Here is a 21,313-nt window from a genome sequence, read left to right as displayed (position 1 = left end):
CTTCTTCCTTCCTTGAACAAATCTGTTCCCTCCCTCCATCTTTCTTTCCTTCCTTTTTCCTTTCCTTCTTTCCACAATCCTTTTTTCCTTCCTTCCTTCCTTCCTTCCTTCATTCCCTCTTCTTCCTTCCTTGAATGAATCTGTTCCCTCCCTCCATCTTTCTTTCCTTCCCTTTTCCCTTTCCTTATTTCCACAATCCCTTTTCCCTTCCTTCCTTCCTTCCTTTTTGACCCAATCTCTTCCCTCCCTCCTTCCATATTTCCTTCCTTCTTTCTTTCTTTCTTTCTTTCTTTCCATCTTTCCCTTTGTCCTTCCTTACTTCTTATACACACACTGTAACACCAAGAGAGAGAGAGAGAGAGAGAAAGAGAGGAGGAAAAACAGACCCATTACTACCTCGTATCACCTACAATGCCCCCTCTCTTCCTCTCTTCCTCTCTTCCTCCCTCTCTTCCTCCTGTGGTGTGACTGTAAAGCCTTAATGTTTTAAACCCAACGTGGGTGTTCGGCTGCTGCTGCCTCTTTGTTTTTGTGATCACTCGGTTTGATCCATCTGTTTTTTCTGTGTTGTTTTGTTTTGTTTTTTTCCTCTTCTCCGCGCGACAAGGTTGCCATGACAATTAATAAGTGTATATAAAGTCATTTTGGCACAAAGTCACGAAAATGTAGACGGTGTGTGTGTGTGTCTGTGTGTGTGTGTGTGTGTGTGTGAGAGAGAGAGAGAGGAGAGATGGTGGGGGGTTGGTTGGCTGAAACTCAGCATCCGCCTCCAAATTGAATTTACCTGCAGCCAATAAAACTTGGTCTTTACACACCTCCCCCCTCCTCCCTTCATCCCCCCATCCTCCCCATCACCTCTCTCCGCTGGCTGGCTTCTCACTGTCTTATCTGTTTTTCAACCTCTCCAACACGGTCACACACACACACACACACACCAACACACACACATACACACACAAGAGTGGGGAGATTAAAGGCAAATCCAATTTACAATAAGAGGTTATGTTCTAGTATCACAGTAACATACACGACTACAGCGACATGTAACAGCTATTTCCATTAATAATTCATCATGTGTATCTCAGTTTATATATATATATATATATATATATATATATATATATATATATATATATATATATATATATATATATATATATATATATATATATATATATATATATATATATATATATATTAAAGCAGAAGTAAGCGATCCGGTCGTTTTCGCTAATGCTGCGTTCCAGGCAGGCTTTTGAAACCGTAAATTACAGCTTCAAATCACAACTTACGACTTTGTAGCGTTCCAGGCAACCCACTCGTGTTTCTCCGATCTGTTTTACCGGTGAAAGTCACTATAACGGCCACTCGTAACTTCTGACCTGTGAACTCGTACCAGATCGAACTGGTACGACTTCACAGGTCGGAAAAACACGGGTTACGAGTTGCCTTGAACGCACCATAACGTCTTGTCAGCCGATGGAGTTAGCAGCCCCCGCCCTCGTCATGGATCTATTGGTCCTCGTCCCTACGTCACCACATTCACGCGCATCCCTTGGCTGCACACACAGAGAGGACTGCCCCTTTATGCCGTTCTCTCTCCTCATTGGATAAAAATTGTAGGATACAAGAAAAGTTTTCTCCTCGGCTCAGAGCAGAGCAGAGTGACTGACAGACCCGTGTTTCGGTCCAAACACTAAGTGATTGCTGTCGGAAGATATAACTATTTAAGACTTATATTAACACAAATTTTCATCTTTTACATTTTCAAAACAACAGAAAAGGAAAAGGTCCCTCAGCAAAGATTTGGGCCCCTAGTAGCTAGTAGCTAGGAAAACTATGACAGTGTGTAAATAGTAAATCTCTTGTCTGATACCTTGGTCAAAGTTCTCTGAGAGCTCAAGTCTCCTTGGTTTCTCATTCTTTTGCTGCTGCTGCTGCTTTGTTTCCCTTTTTCACTCTGAAACTGTAGGAAACTAAAATAATACACTGATATTGATTAAAATATTGGGGGAAAAAAGAGTGTTTCATGTTTAACTTTATGTCTTTTGGAGATCATTTCATCTTCCACTTGATGAACTGTTTCAACATTAACAGACATTTTAAACCAGAGGTGCCCAAACCTTTGCATAATACTCTCTCTGCTTGCTGGCTTCTCACTGTCTTATCTGTTTATCAACCTCTCCAACACGGTCACACACACACATTATACACAGATTGGGGAGATTAAAGGCAAATTCAATTTACAATAAGAGGTTATGTTCTAGTATCACAGTAACATACACGACTACAGCGACATGCAACGGCTATTTCCATTAATAATTCATCATGTGTATCTCAGTTTATATAAATTATATATATATTAATCCTTCAGTGAGGCTGTCAGAGAATAAATTGTGTCATTTGTCCAAAAAATAAACGTTTGACAAGCGAGAACAAAGGGATGTTCTGTAATTTTTTTTTTTTTGCTTGAGAAATTACTCAGTGATTGACTCATCAATTAGTCCGTTAATTTCCTCAGCAGCTCGACTACTGAACAATGACTCCTCGTCGTCTCACCATCATCATACACGAGGTAATCAGGCATGGTCTGAACAGGAAGTTCTGATGAATTCATGCATATCGTGCCCCTAAAATATTTCTGTCACCAATGTGTCAAGCACTGACTCCAGCTGTGGAGTACAGGAGCTGAAACATTGAGTCAATTAGCCAAGAGACAGGAAATTAATCTGCATCCCCCACCCCCAAAAGAAAAGAAAAAAAAATCTGATTAGTATTCCTGAGTTTTTGCAGAATTTATTTGCAAATTGGATGTCCTTAGGTCTTAAATTGTTGATGGGAAAAACATGCTTTTTGATAAGAGGACAATTTTCTCTTTCTTTTGTTCAGTTTTACAGAATGAAACAAAAGTGCTCCTTTCACTCAAACTCATTCCTATAAATACTACAACCAGAGAAACTGATCGTTTTAAAGACCACTTCTGAATTTTAATCCTGTGGAAATTTAAGGATACACTCAGTGATAGACAAGCATATTCTTGTTCAGTTTTACTACAACATGTCTAACAACCCAACATCAGCATATCATTTTAAGTGAAATATTCCTTTAATTTTCATACTACAATAAGAACTGAACCCAATTTATAAAAAATATATAACAGGTAGGAATCATCACTGTAAAATAAAAGATTACCATGAAAGTAATGGTTTTTTTTTTTTTTTTTACTAACTCCTCTTTTACGTTAAACTTTACATTTACATGACAAAACCAATATTAGTTGATAAGTAAACTTACCTAGTTGAACTTGAAAACATTTTATCTCACATATATACCTACACAGAATTAACAATGAGAGTTATAATGAAAGTAAACATTAGATTTATGAATGTATGAATGTATATGTATGAATAGATTGTAAAATAAAATAAAAATATTTTTTAAGAGCATTATAAAAGATGAACAAAGTTAATGGTCAGTATAACAAACTGATGAAATACCTTTTCATGTAGCGGTTCAGTGAAGATCATCTCTGATGGGTGTGTCAGCAGGTTCACTCGACAAACACACTGCGGTGCCTTCAGGGTCTCCCTATAAACTTCGTAAATATCAAAACCGCTGTTAATTCCAACGCTTTCGAGCGATCGTTGTCTTATTTCCATATTACAGCAGACTATGCGACGGTTGTGAAATAATTATAGATGTTTATTTCAGCTACAACAGAAAAAAAAGTAGAGAAAAGAAAATAAGTTTGTAAGTTCATTTACCGCTTCGATTGGCTGCTTCCGGTGAAGAAGTTGTGATATTTCCGACGGCGGTGAAGGCAGCATCAGTGGTGCGGTCCAGCGGGTTGACGGCAGCAAGCTCCACCGCCGTCACGACGTCACCAGCGGCCACTCTCTCGACTCTATCACGCTGACATCAAACTTTTTGGATGAAAAGTGTTGTTTGTCTCGACAGAAACTTTTACATTTAATGTGTGAAAATGTCCGAGGACTCGTGGGCGCTGGCTGTCGATGTTCAAGAGGCGACGACTCCATCAGTGCAGGTGAGTTTTTTACAGTTTGGGGGAGGTTTTTTTGTTTTTAATTTAACAGGTGAACAACTCCTGTTTGAAAAAAAAAAAACAGTTGCTCGCTCACCGACCGTTAGCAGCTAGCTTTGCTTACACACGCACTTTTGTTGCATAATTTCTTTCTTTTTGTCTTTTTAAAAAGCTTTTAACGTGATGACCTGTGTTTTTTTTCGTTTTTTTCCAACTTTAGTTCGACTTTTCCAAGAAAGTTGATCGAGTTCGTGGTCCACGGAGCACCAGAGGAGACATCAACGGTGACTTTTAATATTTCTCTCGCTGTTTAAAAAAATCTCTGCTAACTGGTTTTACCGCTGAGTAACGTTAATGGCGGGGGGTCCTGTTCTTCTGCTCTTGTTACTCTAACAGCAGAGGAGCAGAGTAAATGACATAATATAATATATATACTAATCGCTTCTATACACGTGAATAAAGAAAGATGCATGCATCACTGAGCTGCAAAACAACAAAACATCCTCCTAACGTCAATGAGAAGAAAGATGAAGATCTATCTCATATGCAAAGGAGTTTTTTTTTCCATGTATTTTAAATTCTTGATAAGTTAGCAGGACGCTCCTGTTGTCCTTCTGGGTTAAATTGACCCAATATGTTCCCTACCTCCATCTTTCCTTCTTTCCACAATCCCTTTTCCCTTCCTTCCTTCTTTCCTCACTTCTTTCCCCCTTCCTTGAATGTATCTGTTCCCTCCCTCCATCTTTCTTTCCTTCCCTTTTCCTTTCCTCCTTTCCACAATCCCTTTTCCCTCCTTTCCTTCTTTCCTTCCTCTCTCCCTCCCTTCATTCCACAATCCCTTTTCCCTTCCTTCCTTCCTCCCTTCTTTCCCCCTTCCTTGAATTAATCTGTTCCCTCCCTCCATCTTTCTTTCCTTCCTTCCTTTTTCCTTTCCTCCTTTCCACAATCCTTTTTCCCTCCCTTCCTTCCTTCCCTCCTTCCTCCCTCCCTTCCTTGAACGAATCTGTTCCCTCCCTCCATCTCTCTTTCCTTCCTCTTTCCCTTCCTTCTTTCCACAATCCCTTTTCCCTCCCTTCCTTCCTTCTTTCCACAATCCCTTTTCCCTTCCTTCATTCTTTCCTCCCTTCTTTCCCCCTTCCTTGAATGTATTTGTTCCCTCCCTCCATCTTTCTTTCCTTCCTTTTTCCTTTCCTCCTTTCCACAATCCTTTTTCCCTCCCTTCCTTCCTTCCCTCCTTCCTCCCTCCCTTCCTTGAACGAATCTGTTCCCTCCCTCCATCTCTCTTTCCTTCCTCTTTCCCTTCCTTCTTTCCACAATCCCTTTTCCCTCCCTCCCTCCCTTCCTTCCTCCTTTCCACAATCCTTTTTCCCTTCCTGCCTTCTTTCCTCGCTTCTTTCCCCCTTCCTTGAACGAATCTGTTCCCTCCCTCCATCTTTCTTTCCTTCCTCCTTTCCACAATCCTTTTTCCCTTCCTTCCTTCCTTCCTTCCTTCCTTCCTTCCTTCCTTCCTTCCTTCCTTCTTTCCTCCTTCCCTCTTCTTCCTTCCTTGAATGAATCCGTTCCCTCCCTCCATCTTTCTTTCCTTCCTTTTTCCTTTCCTCCTTTCCACAATCATTTTTCCCTTCCTTCCTTCCTTCCTTCCTTCCTTCCTTCCTTCCTTCCTTCCTTCCTTCCTTCCTTCCTTCCTTCCTTCCTTCCCTCTTCTTCCTTCCTTGAATGAATCCGTTCCCTCCCTCCATCTTTCTTTCCTTCCTTTTTCCCTTTCCTTTTCCACGGAGCACCAGAAGAGACATCAACAGTGACTTTAATATTTCTCTCGCTGTTTTAAAATCTCTGCTAAACTCATGTTACCGCTGAGTAACGTTAATGGCGGGGGGGTCCTGTTCCTCTTCTCTTCTCCTCTCCTCTCTTCTCCTCTTCTCCTCCACCTGTGCAGGCAACATTTTGCCGGAGAAGAGTGAAAATCATGGGAATGCGAACGGGAATGGCGGCGGGAGGAAAGACGCGGATAAGGTGGACCTGGCCGAGCAGTCGCTGCTCAACAAGCTGATTCGCCGCTCGCTGGTGCGGAACAGGAACCAGGTGGAGGTGCTGCAGAGAGACCCCACATCCCCCCTCTACTCCGTCAAGACCTTCGAGGAGCTCCGGCTGTGAGTCTGCAGAAAGGGGGGGGGGGGGTCTCTCCAAAATTTGAAATAAAAATATTGTCATTCATTTGCAGAAAATGGCAACAGGTCAAAATAACAAAAAGAAATCTGGTGTTTTCAGACCTTGTATAATGCAAAGAAAACAAGTTCATATTCATTTAAAAACTTTTTAAACTTAGGAAGAGTTTAGAAATCAAAATCTTTAATCGCAGCAGTGTTTTTTTTATTTATTTATAATATTTCTTCCTCATTAAATATGATTTGGTTCAGGTGATCAGCTAAGTAGAGTGAAGTGAACTTTTGTTGGAGTTCAATAGACACTGGAATCGATGGCTGCCACATGTAGAGAAGCTGGTTTATTAACAACATTTTGGAGTAGTGGTCTCTTTATTTGTTTCCAGAGCTGTATAAGTCTCTGGAAACAATAAGAGACCACTTTTGTAAATGTTTCTTAATATTCATAGGTATGGGACGGGTTTGAGTAAAATGAATACTTTTGTTTCATTCTATAACCTACTGACAAAATTTCTCCCAAATTCTCCCAAACCTAAATCAATTGTTAAATTAACTTAAAAGAGGGGATAACAGTAACATGTGCCCCAGAAAAGTCTCATTCAACATGGGATAACAGAACCCATCAGTCTGAATTTTAAAGGGATAGTTCAACATTTTTGAAAATTGGCCCATCGCCATGATCCCCCTAGTAATAGCAGTAGGTTCGTTACCTTTAATTGTTGGTCCAAGCTGCTTTTAGATCGGGGGAGAAGAATACCGAGCGGCGCAGCTACACTACGGAGGCTAATGGAATTTCTTGGTTTTGCTCATCAAACTCAGCAAATACACAACCAAAAAACTCAAAAACGCTGTGGTGGACAAGTTGTGACCTGCACATTCACCACGCTATGAGATAATAGCGGAAAGTTGCGAGATGGAGTTGTTTTAGAGGCAAAGTCGGACTTTACACTCTAGACGGCTGCTCGGCGGAGTGATTTCAAAAGCGCCTGTTTACTGCAGATACGTCCGTATACTACGGCACTGGCTGAGGTGCGCACACTGTGTCCCTCCGACCAGTGGTTCACTGAAGAAAGTAGTTCCGAGTATTTGCTTCACTTCTCTTAACTTTCCGCTATTATCTCATAGCGTGGTAAATGTGCAGGTCACAACTTGTCCACCACAGCGTTTTTGAGTTTTTTGGTTGTGTATTTGCTGAGTTTGATGAGCAAAACCAAGAAATTCCATTAGCCTCCGTAGTGTAGCTGCGCCGCTCGGTATTCTTCTCCCCCGATCTAAAAGCAGCTTGGACCAACAATTAAAGGTAACGAACCTACTGCTATTACTAGGGGGATCATGGCGATGGGCCAATTTTCAAAAATGTTGAACTATCCCTTTAATCCTGAGGAAATTTAAGGATGCACTCAGTGATAGACTAGGATATTCTCACTAAAATGTTTTAAATATGCGTGGGACTGACTATAAAGTGACAATGACTGAATCACAGAAAGACTCCTGGCTGCTACAGAAACTCTTCACAAGCTGTGACATTTTCCACAAAGTGTTAAACCAGCAGGTTCCCCAAAGAACTGCTATTCTTTTTTATTTTTGAAGCAAATCAATGCAACCTAACAGCTCAATAACATTTTTAAAGGATCATCTTTTATCTACAGAGGAAGTATTTTTACAAAATGTGTAATTTCCTCCGTCCATGTTGAGCAGGAAGCCTGAGCTGTTGAAGGGCGTCTACAACATGGGCTTCAACAGACCCTCCAGGATCCAGGAGAACGCTCTGCCCATGATGCTGGCGCAACCGTGAGTTCATTTCCACTCTTCTCTGAACTACCGCTGAGACACGTAATCAATTCATCTATAAGTCAATGGGACAAGTAAGAATTTAAATGAACAGCGAAAGGAAAACACCAGAATAACTGCTGCTTCAAGCTCCAGTTGCTCTTTTGTCTTTTTATTACATGAAAATTGAATTTGTCTGCATCCAATCGATAGAGATTCGATCGACTATTAAGATCAACTTTGTAGCTCTAAAATGCTCTGCAGCTATTGTCCTTTTAATTTAGTTCCAACAACTAATAAAAATCTTAACGTTTTTGCTTCCTGTTATTGATTGATCATCTGTGTTTTCTGTTGTTTTCAGACCTCAGAATCTGATCGCTCAGTCTCAGTCCGGCACCGGAAAAACTGCTGCTTTCTCTCTGGCCATGATCAGCCATGTGAACCCGGCCAACAAGTGGACTCAGGTTTGAATATATACAGTATAATAACATGTCGGTCCATCGGCCTGTCCCATTCCTCCACACTTGGCTCAGTGCGCTTGGTTACGCACACACTTTGGTGACGTTTTGCCGGCGGAACGTATATTTGCGTATAGTGTGCAAGCATGGATTAAGTGGCCAAGCGTGTGGAGGGAGATTTAAAAGCAATCAGGACATACTTGACAAATGCAGCCTGTGCCGTTGCGCACATTAGCACAACTACGACACACACACACACACAGCACAGCAACAGTTTTAATCAACAGTGCTGCTGGATCACAGTCTCATCTACTCCAAAAGTGTCTCTAGATAAGATTCAAATCATAAATGTGTAAGGCAAGGCATCTTTATTTATATAGCGCATTTCATACCAAGGCAACTCGATGTGCTTTACATAAAGACAAAATATTAAAAAAAGAAGCATAAGACAGAATAAAAACAAAACACTAAAAACAGAGGTAAAAGCAAGAGCAAATAAAAGTAAATGAAATAAAATAGATAAAGTTTTAAGTTCTTAAAAGAGCTCAGCTATAAGCACGTGAAAAGAGAAATGTTTTTAACCTGGATTTAAAAGTGCTGACAGTTGGGGCTGATTTCAGTTCTGCTGGTAGTTTGTTCCACTTGTGTGCAGCATAACATGGAACTCCCCAACTCTGTAAGTAAATAAAACAAACAAGAAAAAAAAAAAACATGAACGGAGCATGATGAATATAAAATATGACATTAAAAAGTTATAATTATGAGATGGATAGAAAGTTAATTTAATTTTATTGAAATTAATTCAATCGCATTTCCTAAACGTGGCTCCCGGTGACGGCGGACTTCACCGTGGTGCATTGTGGGATTTATACTTGGCCAAATACCGCTTGGATGCGGTCTTACCTTAAGTGTGGGTAAAGTGCAAGTCAAGCGTGCTGCACTTTCAGTCGTTGCAGAAATGGGACACACTTGCGCACTGACACTAAGCCCATGAACGCACACACCAAGAGCCCAAGTGTGTAAGTGTGATCGAGTGTGCATATTGGGACAGGCCCCATGTCTACATCCCCGTTTGAGTGTACTAAATGAACCTGCTTGGTTCTTCCTCCAGTGCCTGTGCATCTCGCCGACGTACGAGCTGGCCCTGCAGATCGGCCAGGTCATCGAACAGATGGGGAAGTTCTGTCCAGATGTGAAGCTGGCGTACGCCATCCGAGGGAACAGACGTAAGAACACGAGCAGGAGAATCAGCCTGTGGTTTTTTTAAAGGGATAGTTCAACATTTAGTCAGATCCTCCTCTCACCATAATCCCTACAGTCATAGCAGCAGGTTCATCACCTTTAATTATCAGTGCATGTTGTTTTGAGATGGGCGGGGCAGAGACATGAGCTGCTCAGTGAACACAATGGAGGTGAACGGTACATGTCCCCTGTCCCTCATCAAACTCATCAAATACACAATCCAACAACTCCACAACGCTCTGGTGGACAAGTTGTGAGCTGCACATTCACCACGCTATGAGATAATAACACAACGTTACCAGACAGAGTTGTTTTAGAGGGAAATACAGCTGGAACTACGTTCCAGACACGGCTGCTGGGCGGAGGGATTTCAAAAGCACAAGTAGTTCAGAGTATTTGCTTTGTGTGTGATAACAGGGTTCTTACGGATCCTTAAAAAGTCTTAAAAGGCATTGAATTCATTAATCTAAAAACAAGGCCTTAATTGGCATTAAAATGTCTTAACATTTTTAAGACTTTTGAAAAATTGATTTAACACATGGTAAGTGGTATTTTATGGTTGTAATTAGTCTGAAATCTCAAAATAATTGGTAACATTCTGACATAGAGAAGTTAGTGGCGGCCGTCAACGCTAAATTTATCACCGCCACCAGCTCCCGAGTCAGTGTTTTTTTTTTTTTTTTCGGACTTTTTATGCATTTATTTTGAAAGGACAGCTGGAAAGAGACACAATCTAATGTTCATGTAGCAGTCACTTTACCTTGGATCACATAGGAAAGTGGGTCAAATTGTCCCTAACCCTATGTAATTGATGTGGTGTTTTTTTTTCTTTTTTCTGCATTTGTGTTTATTATGAAGTCGGTCTTAAATTTCATTTCAAGTGGCTTTAAAAAAGTCTTAAAAAGTCTTAAATTTAACTTGGCTTAAGCTGTAGGAACCCTAGATAAAAGAAACAAGCAGATTGCATATTTTTTTTAGCGTGGTGAATGTGCAGGTCACAACTTGTCCACCAGAGCGTTGTGGAGTTGTTGTTGATTGTGTATTTGATGAGTCTGATGAGGGACAGGGGACCTGTACCGTTCACCTCCATTGTGTTCACTGAGCAGCTCACGGCTCTGCCCCGCTGATCTCAAAACAACATGCACCGATAATTAAACGATGAACCTACTGCTATGACTATAGGGATTATAGTGATTAGGCGAATTTTCCAAAATGTTGAACTATCCCTTAACATATCTGCGTGTCGTGTCGTGTCGTGTCGTGTCGTGTCGTGTTGTGTCGTGTTCAGTGGAGCGCGGCACCAGGCTGCAGGACCACATCGTCATCGGGACGCCCGGCACCATCCTGGACTGGTGCACCAAATACAAACACATCGACGCCAAGAAGATCAGCATGTTTGTGTTGGACGAGGCCGACGTGATGATCGCCACGCAGGGCCACCGCGACCAGAGCATCCGCATCCACAGGTGGGTAGGGGAAGAGTTTTCCTGTCACATTATCAGGGTTCCCACGAAAAGCTTTGAGTCATGACACCAGCTGCCAGAGCTCAGTTTTCAGACTTTTTCAGACCCCACCAAGGATTTCTTTCAAAAACTCAAAGTCTTTCCAAGAATATTTGTCCTTTTTCTTGTCAAAATGTCTCATTTCTAGTCAAAACTAACCTCTTTCCACTTAAAATGAGACTCATCACCTTAAAAATGTACTTGTTTTTAGATCATTTTCACTTGTTTCAAACAAATTTTCACTTGAAATAAGTAGAAAAATCTGCCAGTGAAAGCAAGTTGTTTGTGCTTGTAATAAGGAAGAAAAACTTGCTCCACTATCAGATTTTTCTAACTGAAAATGTGTTTGAAAGAAGTAAAAAGTGTCTAAAAACAAGCTGCTTTTTAATGTGATGAGTCTTATTTTAAGTAGAATGAGATTTGTTTTGACTAGAAATAAGAAATAAATATTCTTGGTAAGATATTTGAGTTTTTGCAGTGCGACATTGAGTTGATGAGTGTTTCCAGTATTGGACCTGTTGTCTAGATAGTGACAGAGAACTGAAAACAACATGTTTTTGCGTTGTTCTATGATAAAATTGTCTTAATTTCTAAGCATGTTAAGATATTATGTCATAGATAAGTTGGAGCCATATACTGCACATCTTTAAATCAGACTTCTGGGAGAGAGAATGAGATAGATAGAGGAGGAATAAACAGAAAACAGAAACAAACTGGTTAAATGTACAAAATAAGCTACAAGTGTCGAAAAGACTTCTCCAAAGCTCTCCTGGAAAATGATTTCAAGATTCCCTCTTCTTGTGGTCCTGCAGGCAGCTGTCGAAGGACTGCCAGATGCTGCTGTTCTCCGCCACCTTCGAGGACTCGGTGTGGCGGTTTGCGGAGCACGTGGTCCCCGACCCGAACATCATCCGGCTGAAGCGCGAGGAGGAGACGCTGGACACGATCAAGCAGTTCTACGTGCTCTGCAAGGAGAAGGAGGACAAGTTCACGGCGCTGTGCAACCTGTACGGCAGCTTGACCATCGCTCAGGCCATGATCTTCTGCCACGTACGTACAGACAGTTCAACACGTTCACACAAAACCTAGATATGGGATTAAGCCGGGATATGTTGGTTATCCTGGCTTAATTTAGCCTCAAATCTGTTGGACACAGATTTGTACATGTATTTTGTTTGTTTAGCCTGCTTTTGAACATCTATGATATTTTCTATGACCACTAGTAGCTACTACATCACTGGCTTCTCATGAAAAGCAATGGAGCAAAAATTGCATATAGTTTTATTTTTATTTAAATAAAATATGTTACAATATATTGGCCTAAATGTTGGTTGAGGTAAGAAAATAAGAATAAAATTGAGTGAGTGTGAGCAACCACCTTCCAGATAATTTATACACCTCATGTGAACATTGTTATCAGCAATTTATTGAAGCACCAGACTGCATACTAATGTTTTTATATTTACCGGTAATTCATTTTCACCTGTTGCACGTTTGGCCACTTTTGCTGAATGAACTTGTATTACTTGTTATGTACTTCAGATTATAAGGAATTTGTGCAATGAATCAGCTTCCACTGCTCATCATTAAAGCAAAGTGCACAACTGTTAATTTGTGAAAGGAACTTGAGTTGTGATTTTAGTTTTCAGTCTGACGTCTGCTCTCTCTGAGCTTTACGACAGCAGCGGGGCTTTTTTTTTTTTTTTTTTTTTTTCTTCAAAGAGGTGAGTCACCTGACGTCAGCACTAAGTTCCTGTTGATTGGAGGAAAGTGGCCACACCTGTCCTCTCATCAGTGAATCTGTGATCAATCTCTGTGGTCTACTGACGAGAGAATAAGTTACACCTGGCTTGACCAAGCTGCTGCTCCTCAGCCTGGATCAGCGTTTGTGCAACCAATGGGCTTTATGCACAGCTCCACTACTTCCTGAACTTAATGCTGCTCCTTTATTTCCTGTCTTACATTATTGGTCAACCTGAGTAATTCAGGGGGGTATTGCACAAAAGTAGAATAAAGAAATCCAGGATAACTGAGCAAGCGCGGCTATTCTGATCGGCTCATCTTGGTTTAATTGGTTGCCAGGCTGAGGAGCAGCAGCTTGGTCCAGCCAGGTGGAACTAATTCTCTCGTCAGTAGACCACAGAGATTGATCACAGATTCACTGATGAGAGGACAGGTGTGGCTACTTTCCTCCAATCAACAGGAACTTAGTGCTGACGTCAGGTGACTCACCTCTTTAAAAAAAAAAGTTTTTGTCGTAAAGCTCAGAGAGAGCAGACTGCAGACTGAAAACTATAATCACAACTCAAGTTCCTTTCACAAATGAACAGTTGTGCACTTTGCCTTAATGATGAGCAGTGGAAGTTGATTCATTACACAAATTCCAAAGTAATACAAGTTCATACAGCAAAAGTGGCCAAAAGTGCGACAGGTTAAAATGAATTAAATATAAGAACATTATGCAGTCTGGTGCTTCAATAAATTGCTGATAACAATGTTCACACGAGGTGTATAAATTATCTGGAAGGTGGTTGCTCACACTCACTCAATTTTATTCTTATTTTCTTACCTCAACCAATATTTAGGCCAATATATTTTGTAACATATTTTATAAAAATAAAACTATATGCTATTTTTGCTCCATTGCTTTTTATGAGAAGCTAGTGATGTAGTAGCTACTAGTGGTCATAGAAAATATCATACAAAGATTTGTTAATGCATTTTGTTTGTTTAGAAATCAGGCCAATACAGTAGCCTATATAAGAACATGGAATAACTGTATGAAACACATATATTTCTGATCAGAGTGACTGCTGACTTCACAGATAAAGACAACAGAATCAACTAAGCCTGGCTGTTACTTATTATGGTCTGGAGCAGGCTAGCTGCAGAGAATAAATCACCATAGTAACTTGACCAGGATAAATCTAGCCAGCTTTTGAACAACCGACTTGAGGCTAAATTAAGCCAGGATAACCAACATATCCCGGCTTAATCCCTTATCTAGGTTTTGTGCAATAACCCTCCTGGTGTTGGTTGTGTTGTTGCAGTAGGAAGCTGTTGTTCTGTTTCGCTGATGCTCTGTTGTTTTTGTTTTGTTTTCTCCTTTCAGACTCGTAAAATGGCCGCTTGGCTGACTGCTCACCTGACCAAAGAGGGCCACCAGGTGGCGCTGCTGAGCGGAGAGATGACGGTGGAGCAGAGAGCCGCCGTCATCGAGCGCTTCAGGAACGGGAAGGAGAAGGTGCTGGTCACCACCAACGTCTGCTCCAGAGGTGAAACTCTCCAAGAGGAACCTGAGCTTTTATTTAGTTTAGAAACAAATCTGATGCTCAGCAAAGATGGAAAATATATTCAAATATATCAAATCGTTCTGTTCTGACGAGTTAAAAGAGTCAGAATAGAAGGAAAGAGCCGAATCCAGAGCAGCGTTCAATTCATTTACAAGTTTAACCCTCAAATTGGCCCAGTCTGTTCCCTTCCTCCATCCTTCCTTCCTTCCTTCCTTCCTTCCTTCCTTCCTTCCTTCCACAGTCCCTTTTCCCTTCCTTCTTTCCTCCCTTCTTTCCCTTCTTCCTTCCTCCTTCTTCCTTCCTTGAACAAATCTATTCCCTCCCTTCTCTTTCCTTCCTTTTCCCCTTCCTTCTTTCCACAATCCTTTTTCCCGCTCCGCCTTCCTTCCTCCCTTCGTCCTTCTTCTTCCTTCCTGTTTTGATCCAACTGACCTGATCTGTTCCCTATCCCTCCATCTTTCTTTTCTTCCCTTTTCCCTCCCTTCTTTTCCTTCTTCCTTCCTTGAACAAATATATTCCCTCCCCCCTCTTTCCTTCCCTTTTCCCTCTCCGTCTTCCTTCCTTCCTTCGTCCTTCCTTCTTCCTTCCTTCTTTCCACAGTCCTTTTTTCTTTCTTTCTTTCCTTCCTTCCTTCCTTCCTTCCTTCCTTCCTTCCTTCCTTCCTTCCTTCCTTCCTTCCTTCCTTCCTTCCCTTCATCCTTACTTCTTCTTCCTTCCTGTTTTGATCCAACTGACCTGATCTGTTCCCTATCCCTCTATCTTTCTTTTCTTCCCTTTTCCCTCCCTTCTTCCTTCCTTCTTCTTCCTTCCTTGAACAAATCTATCCCCTCCCTCCTCTTTCCTCCCTTGCTTCCACAATCCTTTTCCCCTCTCAGCCTTCCTTCCTTCCTTCGTCCTTCCTTTTTGACCCAATCTGTTCCTTCCCTCCTTCTATCTTTCCTTTCTGTTTCCCTTCCTTCTTTCCTCCTGTCTTTCCCTTTTTCCTTCCTTCCTTCCTTCGTTCCTTCCTTCCTTCGTTCCTTCCTTCCTTCCTTCCTTCCTTCCTTCCTTCCTTCCTTCCTTCCTTCCTTCCTTCCTTCCTTCCTTCCTTCCTTCCTTCCTTGACCCAGGAGAACAACAGGAGGGTTTAAGTTTAATCAGCACTAATTAAACTTAAAGGAAACCCACAAACTTCCTAATTTGGCTGCGTTTTGGCCGAGGATTTATGCTTGTGAGTCCGGTCGTATCGGTCCAGTCGGTGTAGGAAAGAATCTAAACAGTAAATTCACTCAGAGTGACTGAGGGTTATTTTGAAACTGGTTCAGTCAAATGACTCATCACAAATAAAAGCAGCAATTCAGCATCTTCACTTTCATTCACAGTTTTCCACCTCTTGACTTTTCTAAATAAGAAAATCACCAGTTTTTTTTCTACGACGTATCTAAAATACAGGTTCATTTTTCTCCTTTTGATCTGGATGATTCAACACATACAACAGAAATGTGTAAAAAAGAGCTGAGTAGTGGTTCTAATATAAAGATTAAAGTGTGATCGTTCTTCATATTAAACTACTGTCTGTGCAACACAGGGAACGAGTTAAATCTGTCATTTATAAACATAAACTTTAAAAATGGCAGCAAAGACACTTTAATAAACTGTTATATTCCATCTCATTAGTTTGGTATTTTGGTATTTGGGAGGTGAACTGAAGTTGTTTTAGGTGATAAATCCTCCCCTCCAGACATAACAGCCTTTAACTATGAATAATAAGAGTCTAATATGATTTATCCACAAGACAAAGAACAACTGGAACCTCTCTAAGTCGTTATGATGAAGGAAAACCTTATGTTTTAGTTTCTAAAGTGTAAATATATGATATGAAGATGTGAGAAACCTGCTGTTTAAATAGAAAAGTCCATCCTTAGTGAGATTATTTGAAACGCAACAGAAATCTGTAAAAATTTAAAAGCGTAGCTGCTCAGATCTTCATATTTACACACTAGTGGTTGTAATATAAAGATTAAAATGTGATAATTTTTCATATTAAACTAATGTCTGAGTTAAATTTGTCAAATAAACCTAAAGAAAACTTTAAAAAAAAAAGGAACTTAAATAATCTTTTATATTCCATTTTATATTATATTCCATTTTTTACAGGAAACCACCGTCTGATTTGAGACTCAGCTTTTCATTAGAGAATCTACAGTATCTCAAACGCATCATTTGTGGCGTTTTTTGTTTTGTTTCCAGGTATCGACGTTGAGCAGGTGTCCCTCGTGGTGAACTTCGACCTTCCCGTGGACATGGACGGGAACGCCGACAACGAGACGTACCTGCACCGGATCGGCCGCACGGGACGCTTCGGCCGGAGAGGCTTCGCCGTCAACATGGTGGACAGCAAACACAGCATGGACATCATCAACCAGATCGAGATGCACTTTAGTAAGTTCCTGTTGCTCTCACTTGTATCACATCATACAGCGAATGTTAGGATCTTAAAGGACGATTCCGGGGCAAATTCAACCCGGGGCTGTATGTTCCTAACATTTTAGGTCTAAAAGAAGGAATCTGAAGGTTTTCAGTTTAATGTCTCCTGTTTTGTGGTAGTTGTGTCTGTCCCCGCGTCGCCACGGCAGTGATGAATGGGAGCGTATTGAAGTTCTGCTGCTTAGGCTGTTTCCATCCCTCAAAGCCACAGACAGCGTCAGATGGAGACTCAAACATGCAGCCAGAAGTTTATTTACTCCAATGAAGCCGACATGTTTGTAAAACTAGATCTAATTCAAAGTCTGGCGGAGTCGAGACTAGGGGTGTGACTTTGTACACGTGTAAACGTTTACACGGAATGAAACTGTAAACGTTTAGTAAAAAATCCCTAAACGATACACGCATTTCTTTTTTTTTTTTTTTACATAGCCTATATTTTGAGGGGGCTGAGTGAAAAATAGTCCCTCACACTGTCTTAATTTAGAGAAAACTATGATTTAATAAAAATGATGCTGTGATGCGCTTCCCTCCTTCAGACAAAATGTGCGTGAGTGCGTTTTTTTTCTCCTTTTTTTCTTGTCTTTTTTTGTTTTTTTTTTGCGAGCGAGTGTGATGGCGCCGCCACCGAGTAAACCGTAAATGCCCATCCGAAATAAACGCCGGGTCAAACATTGCTTTTCTGGTTGCCAAAAAATATTCTATGCAAATATAGCCTCCCTAAACACAAACAAATAACCTTAAACGGATTGAAAGGGTCTCGAGACACTGAAGACGGCCGAGGACTGACGAGACGCCTCTGGGCTGGTTGCTCCTGCCCGTTCTGTCCACTCCTCTCATCCGCACTTCAGCACAGGGCTGCACAGTGTCGGCTCGGCTCGGCTCGCTCCTCGTTTTAAATGACTTTACTCCTTTTAAAAGTAGCGTAAACAATTTACTGTTCTGATCACTCATATGCGTGTTAAGTTAGGCAATACGGTGCATTATTATTAGTTATACTTCAAAAATAAAGGACGGTGGAGCGAGCCAAGCTGTAGCCGCGGACAGGTGCTGAGGTGAGAGACTGGGCTCCGCGGGGCTCTTGCAACTTGCGGCGGATCAGGAAGGATGGAGGACCGACCTGACAGGGGGTCTTGGTCCTGGGGGGGGGACGAATCCGCCGTCGGGTCTCCTCCGCTCCGGTGTAACACCGGCACGGTGGCTGCAGTCAGTGCTTCCACCGGCTGCACATATCAGACTAAACAAAAATAAGGCTATAGCAACCTATAGCGGTCCTGAAGCGTGTACACGAAAAAAAATGCACAGTGTACACGTGTACATATTTTCGTACACGTTCACACCCCTAGTCGAGGCCCAAGTTGACGCTCGGTGTGTTCAGGTGCAGTGGGAAGCTCCCGTTTGTGTCATAAACACAGGAATATCAACTCTGGACTTGCTTCAAGTAAATAAACTTCTGGCTGCATGTTTGAGTCTCCATCTGACCCGGTCTGTGGCTTTGAGGGATGGAAACAGCCTAAGCAGCAGAACTTCAATCCGCTCCCATTCATCGCTGCCGTGGCGGACATGCACGGTTCCCTACGTTGCTGTGTCAGGCAGGTGTTTCTACGGAGCTCTGCCCCGTTTCAGAGGTGAAGGAAGCCCTGAGTGGAGAGACGTCGCCTCCGCGACGTAGAATGTGTTCAATTCAAAAAGTGAAACTAACACATTATATAGGCCTATATGTCCATTACACACTGAATGAAACATCCCATGTCTTTATTTCTTCAGTTTATTTTAATAGTAATAATTATGACTAACATTCAGTGAAGACCTAAAATTCAGTATCTCCAAAATTGAAATATTGCAAAGGAATTATTTTTTTTTTAAGCATTTTTAATATAGAAATGTTGGCCTTCTGAAAACTATGTCCATCTATATGCACTCAGTACTTGGTTGGGGTTGAACTACTGGAAATTTACTTTTCTGTGATATTGTTAATGGTGAGCACCCCCAAGCCAGACAATTCCTCTCTTTTTTGGTCCTGACCCGTTTGCATCTCTCTAAACAGATAGAGTGCTGTGTTCGAGACTCAAAAAGTTCCTATGGCTCGTTTCTAGACCCACCTACGGAGCAAATAGATTTGCTGCCGCTAGGGGGCAGCTAGATTTCTAGGCTAGCCCCGAGTTGAATTTGCCTGTAATTGTCCTTTAACTTGTCCTTCTCTTCTCTCTTTTTCTTTCTTTCTTACAGACAGGAGAATCACAAAACTGGACACGAGCAACCTGGAGGAGATGGAAAGCCTGATGAGCTGAACGCTGGGCTCCATGAACTACCGACGCACTGAGGCAGTTAGACGTGTTACCTCACATGTGACTTGAGTTCTTTTCAAGGGTTTATTGTTTGCATTTCTATTGTTTACAGGAGAGAGAGGAGAAAAAAGATGCTAATGTTGATTATGCAAAATCTAGTGTGCCAAAGTTTTCACTTGGATTTTCTTTTTTGACATGTCCGACTCTGATCACTGAAGTCACCTTAAGCCTTTAAGCTGCGTCTCACTGAGACTCTAAACTAACCAGTGAAGCTGAAGAAGGGTGCAGATGATATTATTATTGTTCAAGGTTTGCTGTGCTGTGTTTTTGGATTATTTGAAGTGTTATTATTACTATTACTATTATTATTATTGAATGAGACCTAATGTGTCTCTCAGATGTTTGCATGGCTTGATGAAGGCTGAAGGAGTTGTGACTTGAAGCATTTTATGGTTTAAAAAAGAAAATGCCTTTTTCAGTGTAGTGGTAGTTTTGGGTTTGTGATGCAGCTTAATTTGGTTGTGATATCAGTTTTTTGTGTGGATTAAGAAAAAAAAGAAAGAGAATAAAGAAAAGAATAAATAAGTATACTGTCACATTTAAAGCTGTTGAGACAGTTTATTATTCTGCTGGTGTTTCACAGCAGCTTTGGCTTAGAGGAGTGAGATCATCACACCGGCTGAATCAGTTTCTGAGAAGCAATATAATTATAAAAAAAAAAAAGAGAAAGAAATCCAGAAAATATTCAAGATGTTCAACAGATAAAAAGTCTGTAACCTACTAATTCTTTGTGCACTTTATTGTGTTATTGTCTTAATAAAAAATCATTTTCCAGAGTGAGATAAAAGTTGTCTTGTTATGTTCATTCTGTTATATATTATAGTTTAACTCGTGAACACAGCTTTTATCTGCCCACTGATTTATGACTTCAAAATATAAACAGTAAATTCACTCAGAGTGAAGGTTATTTTGAAATTGGTCCAGTCAAATGACTCATCACAAATAAAAGCAGCAAATTCATCATCTTCAGTTTCATTCACATTTTTTTTATGACTGGGACTTTTCAAAATAAGAAAATCACCTGAGTTTTTCTACAATGCATCTAAAATACAGGTTCATTTTCTCCATTTGATCTGAATAATTCAACACATACAACAGGAATCTGTAAAAATTAAAGCATATGTGTTTACAAACTTCTAGTTGTTCTAATATAAAGATTAAAGTGTGATCATTCCTCATATTAAACTACTATCTGTGCAACATAGGGAACGAGTTAAATTTGTCATATACTGTATAAACATAAACTGTAAAAATGGCAGCAAAGAAACTTTAATAAACTGTTATGTTCCATCTCATTAGTTAGGTATTTTCCTGCTAATGTGCTAATATTGTGATATTTATAAGTTGGGAGGAAGGTGCGGTCTTATTCAGGTTTAATCCATTTTCATCAAATAGAAAATGAAGTTGTTTTAGGTGATAAATCCTCCCCTACAGACATAAAAACCTTTACTTTGAATAGTAAGAGTCTAATATGATTTTATCCACAAGACAAAGAACAACTGAAACCTCTCTAAGTCGTTATGATGAAGGAAAATCTGATGTTTTAGTTTCTAAAGTGTAAATACAGGATATGAAGATGTGAGAAACCTGCAGTTTAAATAGAAAAGTCCATCCTTAGTGAGATTATTTGAAACGCAACAGAAATCTGTAAAATTTAAAAGCGTAGCTGCTCAGATCTTCATATTTACACACTAGTGTCTCTAATATAAAGATTAAAATGTGATCACTTTTCATATTAAACTAATTTCTGAGTTAAATTTGTCAAATAAACCTAAAGAAAGAAGAAAAAAAGAAACTTAAATAATCTTTTTTACATTTTTACAGGAAACCACCGTCTGATTTGAGACTCGGCTTTTCATTTGAGAATCTACAGTATCTCAAACGCATCATTTGTGGCGTTTTTTGTTTCCAAGTATAACTACAGGATATGAAGATGTGAGAAACCGGCTGTTTAAAAAGAAAAGTCCATCCTTAGTGAGTGAGTGTGTGCTGGAGGTTTTTAGAGACTCATCCTCCTGTACATGAGGTCAGAG

General features: G+C 40.6%; 1 protein-coding gene across 1 annotated transcript; it reads left to right on the top strand.

Annotated features, from left to right (window-relative positions):
* Positions 1-6,055: 6,055 nt before the first annotated feature.
* ddx19a (DEAD-box helicase 19a) lies at positions 6,056-19,223 on the top strand (the record flags this gene model as incomplete). The annotated part of the gene is made up of 9 exons (XM_083975383.1): positions 6,056-6,192; positions 7,903-7,995; positions 8,336-8,438; positions 9,544-9,658; positions 10,963-11,144; positions 11,993-12,226; positions 14,289-14,451; positions 16,699-16,890; positions 19,162-19,223. Exons 2-9 carry the CDS (start codon positions 7,934-7,936, stop codon positions 19,221-19,223), a joined length of 1,113 nt encoding a protein of 370 aa, XP_083831509.1. The 5' UTR covers positions 6,056-6,192; positions 7,903-7,933.
* Between the last annotated feature and the right edge of the window lie 2,090 nt (positions 19,224-21,313).

The sequence above is a fragment of the Trachurus trachurus genome (assembly GCF_905171665.1).
Source record: "Trachurus trachurus genome assembly, chromosome: 7".
Taxonomy (NCBI): domain Eukaryota; kingdom Metazoa; phylum Chordata; class Actinopteri; order Carangiformes; family Carangidae; genus Trachurus; species Trachurus trachurus.
The sequence above is the reverse complement of the archived record's forward strand: the minus strand, read 5'-3'. Positions and strand labels throughout refer to the sequence as shown.